The 12,305-nt window shown below is 35.9% G+C and overlaps 1 protein-coding gene across 1 annotated transcript; it reads left to right on the top strand.

Annotated features, from left to right (window-relative positions):
- Positions 1-4,424, top strand: LOC113059939 (fructose-2,6-bisphosphatase TIGAR B). The gene is made up of 6 exons (XM_026228651.1): positions 1-127; positions 458-495; positions 587-708; positions 784-861; positions 1,038-1,148; positions 2,968-4,424. Exons 1-6 carry the CDS (start codon positions 96-98, stop codon positions 3,373-3,375), a joined length of 789 nt encoding a protein of 262 aa, XP_026084436.1. The 5' UTR covers positions 1-95; the 3' UTR covers positions 3,376-4,424.
- Positions 4,425-12,305: the final 7,881 nt, after the last annotated feature.

Genomic DNA, 12,305 nt, shown 5'->3' with positions numbered 1-12,305 from the left:
CTGAAGTGACGTCATATAACCGCAACACGTTGTTGACTCTTGAACCAGGAAGAGCCGCCGGTCATACAATTTTTCCAGTCCTACAAATCTGTATTATGCTTTCGTTTGCACTGACGATTGTTCGACAGTAAGTGTCCACGTGTGTATTCCGTCTGTTTGCTTTTGTTTTACATGCATAAAAAGGATAATGCTTCGTTTATAGCTGAAATGTTATTTAATGATTCTGTGGGGGCAGAGAGGACATGCAAGTTATTTGCATGTGTGTTCAAGTCTGTTCATAAACACATCACCAAATGGAATTGTCCTACATTGTATACACTTAACTCTGTGAAATCGTACGTTTTGTCTGTCGTTTAACATAGTGACCTATAAATGAATATATAGAAGTCATAGCGTGTGAACTGTCCCTTCTTAAGTCATTCATTTATTATATGTTATTATATGCTCTGTTTCATAGTGGGGAAACACAATACAACAGAGATAAACTGCTTCAAGGTCAGTGTATGTGCGAGCTGAGCTCTATTGTGTGCTGTTGACCTTTACAGTGTGTGGATGAAAGGTTTTTTTTCTTCTCTCCATTGTGAAGGTCAGGGGATCGACACACCGCTGTCAGACACGGGACACCAGCAGGCAGCGGCAGCCGGACAGTACCTCAGAGATCTGCATTTCACCAATGTCTTCGTCAGTAACCTGCAAAGAGCCGTCCAGGTGTGTGTGACTCAACTGAGTTTGAATTTCTGAGTGAAGCACCCCTCAAATAAAATATAACTTCTCTTTCTCAAGACAGCGGAAATCATTTTAGGAAACAACCTTCATTCTTCTGCGGCTGAGATGATATTGGATCCTTTACTCCGAGAGAGGGTGAGCTCTCTAAGCAGTCTGTCTGCAGCTACTTAGACCGAGCATTAAATATAAAAGAATGGATACAATTGTATGATTAGATGAATATAAGTAATTATGTAATGAATAAATCTATTTGGCATTGATTATAAGAATTGCAGTTGTGTTGGTTTATATGCACACATGTGTTTGGACAGGGTTTTGGTGTGGCAGAGGGAAGACCAAAGGAGCATCTGAAGAACATGGCGAACGCAGCGGGTCAGGCCTGCCGAGATTACACCCCTCCCGGCGGAGAGACGCTGGAACAGGTACAAACTGAGGATTCTCACAAGAATAAGAATAGATCCAGATGGAAATTGTAGGAGATTTCACACTGAAATTAGTGCAGCTGGATGTTGTGGAAGTACTTTAATTACAAGTTTGGAATATATTTTATTATAATATTTTAATGTTTTGAGAGAAATCTCTTTTTCTCACCAAGACTGCAGTTATTTAATTAAACATACAGTAAAAACAGTAATATTGAATTTGAAATAACTGTTTTTTTTGATTCGAGATGTTATTTATTCCTGTGATGCGAAACAGAATTTTCAGCATCATTACTCCAGTCTTCAGTGTCCCATGATCCTTCAGAAATCATTCTAGTATACTGATTTGCTGCTTTATTATTATTGGTAGTCAATTGTAAGCAGTGATTTCTATTATTCACAATGCTGCTTTGCTGCTTTAAGGGGGGGTGAAATGCTCATTTTCACTCAATATCCTGTTAATCTTGAGTACCTATAGAGTAGTACTGCATCCTTCATAACTCCAAAAAGACTTTAGTTTTATTGTATTCATAAGAGAAAGATAGTCTGTACCGATTTTTCCCGGAAAAACATGAGCCGCTGGAGGCGTGACGTCTGGGCGGAGCTAAAAAATCACGAGCGCCAGTAGGCTTTTGCGTTGAGAGCGTTTGGAAGCTGTGACATTACCGTGAGGAAAAAAACATCCAAAATAAACCATGCCTAACAGTCAGATTCAGCGTATATTTATGATCCAGAATCAGATCCAGAGGCTGAATGCGGTTCCAACACACGATCGTGACCCTTTTTCGTTGGGACTGCATTATCCTTAAGAAATAAACGATGTGCAAATCCGGCGTCAAACTGGGCCTTGTTTGTAAAACAAGCATCTTCGAAATGCAAGGAACAAACACAAACACTTGCACAACTCCGTTGATGCTCTGTGAAAATAAACTCCATCCACTGGTCCCTTAATGCTGTTTTTTTTTTGGTAATCTGTGCAGGGTTGTCTTGCCCTGGCAACCAAAAACACACTCCTTTTGTGACATTTCGGGATGCTCTTGCTCTGATCAGTGAACGTCTGTTGTGCTCTCAGTGCTCTGCTATACTGGAGCGTGCGCTCTTCTGGCAGAAGTGCCCTTAGGACCCATATAAGGAAATTCCGCTCCATCTAACGTCACACAGAGCCATACTCGAAAAAACCTTTCAGAAACTTGTGACAAACCGGAAGGAGTATTCTTGGAACAAAAATACTCCTTCAAATGTACAACTTAATTTTTGAAACTTTGTCCATGTTTAGCATGGGAATCCAACTCTTTAACAGTGTAAAAAACTCAGTATGCATGAAATAGCATTTCACCCCCCCCTTTAATATTTTTTTAAGAATTCTTTATTGAACAGAAAGTTCAGAATAACATAATTTATTTAAAATAGAAAACCTGTAACCTTTATTAATGTTTTTTAACATTTAAGGTGCGTCCTTGATGAATAAAATCATTTTATTTTTTATTTTATATATATATTTCCATCATTGATAATAATAACAAACATTTCTTGAGCAGCAAATCAGCATGTTAGAATGATTCCTGAAGGATCATGGGACACTGAAGACTGGAGTAATGATTCTGAAAATTCAGCTTTGCATCAAATAAATAAATTAGATATTTAAGTTATTTTAAACTGTAGTAATATTTAAGCAAAAATTTGTTTTTAAAAAAAAAACGTAAAAATTCTCAATCTCTAAAATATAAAGTCATTTTTCAAGTAATTTTTTTAAGACCTCAGTCCCCATTGGCTGATCAGATGAATGCTCACACAGAAGAAACTGTTTCTGTTCATCCAGGTAAAGACGCGCTTTAAGAAGTTCCTCAGATCCTTGTATCAGCGCATGTTAGAGGAGCACTGTTCAGGCGACCAGCGTTCTGCGTCCACCTCTGGACCGTCAGGACCAGACCAGCCTGTGATCGCTGGACTAGCTAACGATGGAGTCCAGAACGTTCCTGTCCACGCTCTGATCGTCAGTCACGGGGCGTTTATCCGTGTGTCTGTGCGCCACCTCGTGGAGGACCTGCAGTGCTGTCTGCCCGCAGGCCTGAAGATGAGCCAGGTGTTCTCCCCGTGCCCAAACACCGGCATCAGCAGGTTCATCATCACCCTCCACAGAGAGGAGAGCGGCCCGCGGGCCTCCCTCATCCAGTGTGTCTTCATCAACCGGAAAGACCACCTGCATGAGGTCAAAAACTCTGATTGACCGTGTTATGAGGTGTATCTGAGACTGGTTGGTTCATCTGGAATGGCCAGTGTTTGTATTTATGGCTCCTTCCAATCTCAACGACTGAAGCACGTGCAAGATTTTATTGTGTAAATTATTTACCTGTCATGCTTTTGAAAGACGTATGACTGAATTAACGGGATAGTTTCACTCAACAACAAAAAATTGACAATTCTGTCATTGTTAACTAACCTTCATGTTGTTTCAAACTTTTTCTGTTGAGGATAAAATAAGAGATTTTGAAGAAATTAAATGGTAGCCATTGACTTCCAAAATATGGGAAACAAATACTGTGCAAGCCAATGGCTACCAGAAAGAAACTCACACAGGTTTGGAACAACTTGAGGATGAGTAAATGATGTCTGATTTTTCATTTTTGGATGAAATATCCCTTTAAGTACAGTGCAAAAAATATATATTTTTAAATAGTATTTTTTTTCCTTTAAAAAAAAAAAATCTTAAATCAAGATGCAGTCACTTAATAAGGAAATGAACCAAGATATGAAGTCTTGTTTTCTTGTCTTTTGATACTCAAATGGATCAAAATGATATATTATGTGATTGATTAAAGCAAGAAAAAAGAAAAAAAAGGTGATAACTTTCCAGTTTGTTTTTCTCTTCACACAATGATCCATTTGAGAAGCAAAATGATTTAAGATACTAAGTCTGTTTTTTTCTGAAAAACTGATTAAATTAAATGAGATTATGATTAAAACCGTTTGACAGTGGAGTAAGAAAAATAAGAATTTTTCTCTCTTTTTCTTGTTTTAATCATAAACTTGCTCAATGTTGGTTAATTTGAGAAGGACAATAACTTAAGAGAATGAAAATAGCTCAACAGTATTTATCTGCAGAGATGTCGATCTCTTTTATTCATTCTGTCAGCTTACTGCATCACATCCGTTATATAAGCACTTTATACTCACACTACCATGGTTTTGGCCTCTAAAACACTGAAGTATTCATGCGTACTGTACATCAATGTTCATGTGTATGTAATAAAGAAATTCAGAGAAACATTAAGCCAAGAACTGTTTGATATTTATTTGCCTTTGTAAGCAGATTCTGATGTGTGATGAACGGTAAAATTGCTGTGCACAGAAAAAGTGATGCTTCACCTTAAATATGTGTTTATCATTTACAGTTGCATATTTTTGTCATTGTTTTTCTTTGGAACAATTTGCCAGAAAACCCTTTTGTAGCTTTTCAAACCCTAAAATATGGGTATCACTTTATTTTAAGGTGTCCTTGTTAAACATCACATGTATTTACAATAAATGATGCATAATTACAAGCAAGTAACTCTAAACCAAACTCTTATCCTATCCCTAACTCTATAAGTACATTTAGTTAATTAATATTACTCCGTACTTAAACTTATAATTACACTGTAAAAAGTACAGCATAATATAAAGTGTAACCAAAATATGAAAAACACAAGAACATAAAGATTTAAGACTAAAGTTTTAATTTGCTTGAAATTGGGATTGAAGGAAAATTCACGGTTCCCTCATCTATTTGAGTTTCGCAAGGAAAAGAAAATCTGTCAAAGGTTGTTTTGGTTTAAACACTTTTGGATCTCAATTACTAGACTGATAGCATTGAAAAGAAGTGTGAGGAACAATTTAGAAATTTGAAAAAGACATTAAAAAGTACAAATAGCAATAATGTTAGATGCTATTTCTACTTATAGCTACAGATATTTTCAAAGTTATCCCAAGAGATGAACAGGTATTGTTTTGGTTTTAGGACAATTTGATGAAAGTTTTTGATCCACTTCAAATGTCCATTCTGAGATTGTGTTTGTGTGAGTTTCCATCTGCTTCTGTTTTGTCTGATTGGCCCATGGTCTCGTCCAGTAGATGGAGCTGTGCTCCTGACCTCTGGAGGAGAGAGAGGGGCCAACCTGCTGATGGAGAGAGGAACAGGACACGTCTCCGATGCCGCCCACTCCAACAGGAAACAATCACCATCTTTGGTCCCTCATTTTCTCCGTGCCGACTAGCGAAGGAAACTCAGTGATCTAAGGCTTGTCATTTTCCTGCCGGTAAGTGGGCGGCTGTTTGGTTGAGTTGGTCACGCAGGGGACCTGGACGTCCTGCAATCCAAGCAGACGATAGACTAGTCTGTGGCCACACATTCTTCAACTCCTACAGACGCTCCTAAAATATCTGCTCAGACAAATCACACTTACATTTTCTTGCACACACACACACACACCCATGCCAAAGGTGTTCATGCTGCCAAGAGTCACTCACTGTGACCCATCAAAGCAGCTCCAGGTGTGTTATTGTGCAGTTTGTTGATACACATGCAGAACTGTGACATTGGTTCAAGACGGCTGTTGTTTCTATAGACAGGAACTCGCCACCGCTAAATAAAACCAGCATTTTATTTAGTTTCCATGCTGTTTAGACACCCAAACAAAGTCATGTGCTCAATGTTTTGTTCTACTGCTGTCCTGACTCCTGACCATTGGTTTACGGGTCTGCTTTTCCAATCTGGTGTTCATCTGGTCAGTCTGATACCAGACCAGTGCCAACCAGCTAAGAGGTCAGATTAGACCTGTTTTCAGATAACCCTAAAATGTATTAATATTATTATTTATTATTTGTTATTTTAATAGTTTATCCCAGTCAAAAACTTGATTTTGTTATTTGTAATGCTTTTTGTATGGCATCAGTATATATTCAAATATTATTTCATTAGGTACACTGCGAAAATTATTTTCTTGCTAAGTATTTTCCAAATTGTCCCTTACAAGGGTCCAAAAATTCTTGATGAAAGTAAGTAAAATAAAGAGACATTTATTTGGGTATCAGCATTACTTGATATGAATTTTGTTTCCTGAAAAAATGTCAAAAAGGGAATTAAGTGAATGATTAAAACAAGAAGTATCTGTCAATGGGGTAAGAAAAAAAAAACATTTTCTCTGTTTATCTTGTTTTAATCATTAAATCAAATCATTTTGATCCATTTGAGAAGAAAAATCATTTAGTAAGTCTTATTTTCTGAAAAAAGTACAAAACTTAAGTTAAATTAGGACTAACAAGAAAAACATATCTTTCAGTAAGAAAATTAAACCAGATTATGTTCAATATTGTTGCTTGTTTTAATCATAAACTCACTTAATTTTAATCAGTTTAAAACAGAAAATGACTTAAGATCTGTTTTCTGGGGAAAAAAAAGTCAACAAATATGTTTATGTAAATCCTGATTAAAACCAGTGAAAATTTCTATTAATGGAGAAAGAAAAATGAACAAGATTTTTTTTTTTTTTTTTTTTTTTTTTTTTTTTACATTTGTTTACATCAAAAACTTATTTTTTTCTTAAAAATACCAAAAATTAAGTTAAGTTATTTTAGTAAAATAAATCCTTAACTTAATTCTGATTATTTTTCTGAAAACAAGACTTAATGTCTAAGCCAGTTTTCTTGTGTCTTAATTTGAGAATGCTTAGGTATTTGTAGTTTGTACAGTAAACATACTCCCCTTGTGCTTTAAACACCAAAGTTCTTTATTCGGTTCTCACTGGAAGTGTTTCACTCCACATCTGAGGAAACTGATGGTGAGCTTCTACAAATATGGGTTTTTGCCTAAAGAGGAAATTGTAATTGCATTGTGGGTAAAACTCCCCCATCACCACCTCTGAAAGCAGAGCTTCTAGTTCATAATGTCTTCTATTAATGCTGTATAGCCCACAGTGATAGTCGAGTCTCAGGGGGCTGTAGTTTGATGACACAGCAGCGCTCTCATGGGCCTTGTGAGATGAGCAGCCAATACGCTTCGCTTCGCACCTTCATTAATCACAGCACAACACTAATGGAGCATAAAGAAGCCACATTGTGCTACTGCTAATTATATCAGAATCCAATTTTCGTTTGAATTCATAATGTTGCCAATGATGAAAAGAAGAGTGTTATTTCCAGCACTGTGTGAGCGGTGTTTGTCTTGAAATATCAAAATAAGGAAGTAAGGTAACATCCTGTCAGTGTTGGAGTATGTGGTGGTGGTGAAGAGGTGTATTTATAGAGTGAGCACATGCTAATGCTGATCTCTTCAACTCTACAGCTCATAATTAGAGGTGTTTCATTTGTGGGTACTAATTGTACTTCCTGTGCTCTCTATAAAAGGCCCCGAGGGCTGGACTGGGCTTTTCGGATATCCGCTTTTTGAGGGCTGTGGAACGCTCCGGTGCTCCTGTAACCCAGGAATGGCTCGAGGTCAGTTTTCCCCAGAACCAAACCACAGTGTAACCACACTGGATTGTGCTATGGACCTTGGTGGGGGCATTGTGGGTAGAGAAAGCTAGTGGTGCATTGTGTTCCGGAGTTTATTTTCCCTCGATGTCTTTAAACGCTTTTGAAGAGCTTATTATGCGGAACACGCACTGCCAGCGGCCAGTCTGCTGATTGCCATGATAGGCTGTGGAGTTATGCATGTGTGCAGGAGCGAGAGGATGTCAAACATTTTAAACAAGTGGATTTTGAATGCAAATTTAAAAAATAATATTCTTCTGTGAATATTATACAGGTTTCTTAAAAACTCCACAAATTAAAGCCTTAAAAAAGTTTTTTAAATCAGAGCGGAAAATCTTAAAATCCTGTCATGGAATTACTTATTGGATGCATTGCTAAAAATGTATATCTACCTCAGTATTTTTGTTTTGTCTCCTAATACAAGTTTCTTAAATCACAATATATTTACTTGAGGTGCAATATCAATGTAAGCTTTGTCCAAGTTTTGTAAGTTTATGTGTAAAACAACAAAATTATGTCAACATGGTATATGAAACATATATTTCCCAATGAATGAAGTTGATTTTTATGAGCCAATAGACAGTCTCACTTCATTTTGATTAATTTCATTGTAAACAAGACATATTTTTTGGTGTTTTTCCTATTAAGTAAATGTAAATCTAAAAGTAAAGCTTTAGAAATTTGTACTGGAAAAAATACATGGAAAGACCTTTTTTAATTAATTAATTCATTTGTTTAGTTATTGCTTTCATTTATTTATGATCACCTAACGTTATTTCTATATTGGGATCAGAGCTATTCAAGCCTTCTTTTTTATGAATTAAAAAGTACTGAAAGAAGTAAAAACTAATGGAGATCAGTTGAATTTTGTATTTTCCAACCTTAAATTGTTCCAGATGAACTTATTGGTCTTATTGCTTTATATGCTTTAAACTGAGAAGTCCCTTGTTTCATTCAGGAAGCTATATGAAATCTTAACACAATACAAATGAAATGATGATAGTCACTGGATGCTCCCTTTTAGTTCTTAAGGTGGAATTTGATTGGAATTGCCCACTACAAATAATATATTTGAATTGAAAAAAAAATAATAATGAAGATAATATTGTTCTGTATGAACTAAAAGGACAGTATCAGGAGATCTGTAATAGTAATTGCATTACCAGATTCACACTGTACCCTGCACTACAGATTGGTGCCAGTAATCTCATTTTATTTATGGAAGCTTCCATTCTACCTTTATTTAATTAATTTCTTTTAATTATCTATGTTTCCTGTGCTTTGCATTTCCTGACTCATTTTTGCTTGGCAGGGAAACAAAAAAGAAATAAGATGGAAAAATACTCTTTAAGCAGACTTAAAAGCGATTTAGAACTAGTTTTTGAAACGTATTAATGGAATATTAATTTTTCAAACAACTATGAAATTTTGTATTCAGAGAAAGTTTAGTATTTTTCGAATGTTTAATATTTCGAACTACTGGGATAAGTATTTTTCTGTTTTTCTTCCTGAACTGATTTGTGCAGACTCCATGCCAAAATGAATGACAAAATCCCGGTGCTGCAATGCAGTAAATTAATAGCGTTTCAACCGGACAGGTGTTCTTGACCTTCATACCAGCAGAGGGCGACAGCAGCGATGAAAGGTACACAAACCATTCCTGCTGTGCTGTAGGGAAATGTTTATTTTCAAGGGTTCTATCTATCTATCTATCTATCTATCTATCTATCTATCTATCTATCTATCTATCTATCTGTCTATCTGTCTATCTGTCTGTCTGTCTATCTGTCTGTCTGTCTGTCTGTCTGTCTGTCTATCTATCTATTAAATAATACATTTGATTTTGATTAAATCATAATTTAAAATTATCTATCTATCTATCTATCTATCTATCTATCTATCTATATATATATATATACACACACACACACACACACTTTTATCATCATTTTATATTTAATTTTATTTTTTATGTTTATATTTCTTTACATTTAATGCATTTTAACATAGCATAGTTGGACTTTTGGCCCACTGTCCTCTAGCAAGTCTAATTTTGGGGCATTTGTATTAAAATGTTTGGCCACTTCTGCTTTAGAGTGTAACAAAATCAGAAAATCCCTTGCTAATGTTTAATGTTTGTACTTTTGTTTTTCTGCTACAAATAACTTTGTTTCCTGGAGGAGGATGTGATTTATTATTTAATAAAAATTCACTCCTATATTCAAGTAATTGTGATATTATAAGAGAAGTTGACATATTAATATTTTTTTATATTAATTAAAAAATATTTTGATAACAGCAGTCATGTGAACATATACCAATAAGTTAGTATACATTTAATGTTATAGGTTTTATGTAAATATTTGATTAATTAGACATTAAATGTACTTTCTAATAGCAATGACCCTCTTCACTTTGACTTTGTAAAGAAAATCTTCTCTCAGGACGTATGAATAAGACTGCAGACAAATTCTGTCATTGATTTTTCAGTAGCCCCAAAAGAAAAGAAAAATATTTGACTGAAAATAATTTCAAACATAATATAGACAAAGGAATGACTTTTATAAATATGAACTGATTCAACTGTTGCTTTTATAACACAGTCTGTTTCCCCATCATGGCTATAGCGAATATACTACTGTGTACTTCACACTGAAAAATCTTCTAGAGAGAGAGAGCTGTTTCTTTACAGGAACATCGTGTCCCCCCTCTCTCTATTGGCTTTAAATATGATTAATGAATGCGTTCCAGTTACTGTCTCTGTAATGAGATATTTATTATGTAAATGATTGCTGCTGCAGTGCCTATATTGGCACAGGAACAAAATCGGTGTCATGGAGGAGTCACTGCATGTGTGTGTGTGTGTGTGTGTGTGTTTGTGTGTGTGTGTGCGCCCCGATCCACTCATCTGCCAACCAAAGCCCCGAACACTTGTGGTGCAGTTGCTTCCTCCATTGCTGAAATGATAGAATGGAAAGCAGTAGATACACCCACCTTACTCCCGCATTAGAGTTGGTAACACCATTCTTGCCTGTAGGGAGTGAGAATGTGTAAAGTGCTGCAAGGATGTCAAACAGAATGCCGTTCATTCCAGGGCTGGGCAGCGGGAGCCAATGCTGGTGCTGGTGTAGAGTTCAAGGGAATGCTGGGAGATCACTGGGGTTGTGTCTTGCTGACTCAGCAGAAATCCTCCGCTGACGTCATTCTGCTTTCCCAAAAGTGGTAACTTTAGTGCAGCCCATCTCTGTGCAAACAAGTTACTCTGCCAGGGTCTGTGAACAGATGAAGGCAGATGGGCTTTTCTGTAAATTTAGAAGACAGGATATCTCTTATGAGCTGTTAGTGACATCTGCCTCGTCTATTTGAGAAAGAATGCCTTAATGATGCCTTAATGACAAACATGCAGTGATCACCCCAGAAGATGTTAACTGATGGACTGGAGTGATGTGGATTACTTGTGATGCTTTCATCAGCTGTTAAGACTCTCATTCTGACGGCACCCATTCACTGCAGAGGAGCAAGGGATGCAATGAGACATTTCTGTGCCAAAAAGTTATTCTAGCAGATCTGTGAACCAAGTGGCAGCAATTCTGGTTAAGATGATGGTAGTTGTGCTTTTTGTAGTAGATTCTTCATAAATGTATAACACAGAAGAGCATCTGACTAGATCAGAGTGCATATGAGGATGATCCATACTCAACGCCTGAGAAACAGTGACTCTTATAAAGAGTGCTAAGAGGTGAGATTTAATTGAATATGACTGTGCACTTTTCAGCTCACAAGAAAAAGAAGCACCCAGCATCAGGCTGTTCTCAAACAGAGAAACAAAAGCACAAAAAGCTTAAACCCCCAGATTCAGAACTCAATCAGAAAAGGTAATTTGACTATTGTTTTAAAGGTGGACAGAAATTTGACCTGAGTCACTGTGCTAATAGTGTGCGCAGAGTTCTGCTCTCTGCAGGGGTCAGATGTTCTCTCTTGAGTTCTTGTCAGCTCATGAACACACTGTGCTTTTAGTGCTGTTCTTGCAGCTCAGCCTGGCACACAAAATCCCTGCCACAACAGGAACTTCACCACTCTGTATCGCTATAATGAAATACTATTACAATTTAACAGAAATATTTCTGTTTAAATATATTTAAAAATATATTTGAAATAAAAATAAAAAAGTCATTTATTCCTGTTCTTCAGGAATAAAACATTTTCAGCATCATTAATCCAGTATTCAGTGTCACATGATCCTTCAGAAATCATTGTAATATGCTAATTTGCTGCTCATGAAATTTATATTTATTATTTATTTTGAAAACTTTAGTGCTGATTCAAAATGTTTTTTTTTTGTGAAAACTGTAATACATTTTTTAAGGATTAAATAAAACATACATAAAACATATATTTTAAAATATATATTTTTTATTAATTTTATTCTATATTCATTTTAATTACATAATCTTTAGGATTGATTGATTGATTATAGCTGCCAATTTTATATAAGAATGAATTGTCAATTAATATTTACAAATATTTCCAGTCAACCATTTGTAATAGAATTCATTGTTTCACAGCCCAGTTTTGTTTTTTTGTGCTTTTTAAGAAAAATAAAATGTGAACTGAAGGCTGTCGTGCCACTTTTCAGTGTTGAATTATTGA

This window comes from Carassius auratus, chromosome 4, assembly GCF_003368295.1.
Source record: "Carassius auratus strain Wakin chromosome 4, ASM336829v1, whole genome shotgun sequence".
Lineage (NCBI taxonomy): Eukaryota > Metazoa > Chordata > Actinopteri > Cypriniformes > Cyprinidae > Carassius > Carassius auratus.
Note: the sequence above shows the minus strand (reverse complement) of the source record. Positions and strands in the feature narration are given on the sequence as shown.

Coding starts and splice junctions, on each gene's coding strand:
- LOC113059939 (XM_026228651.1), top strand. CDS start 96: ATGCTTTCGTTTGCACTGACGATTGTTCGACA. Junction 496..586: donor CAGAGATAAACTGCTTCAAG/GTCAGTGTATGT, acceptor TCCATTGTGAAG/GTCAGGGGATCGACACACCG. Junction 709..783: donor ACCTGCAAAGAGCCGTCCAG/GTGTGTGTGACT, acceptor CTCTTTCTCAAG/ACAGCGGAAATCATTTTAGG.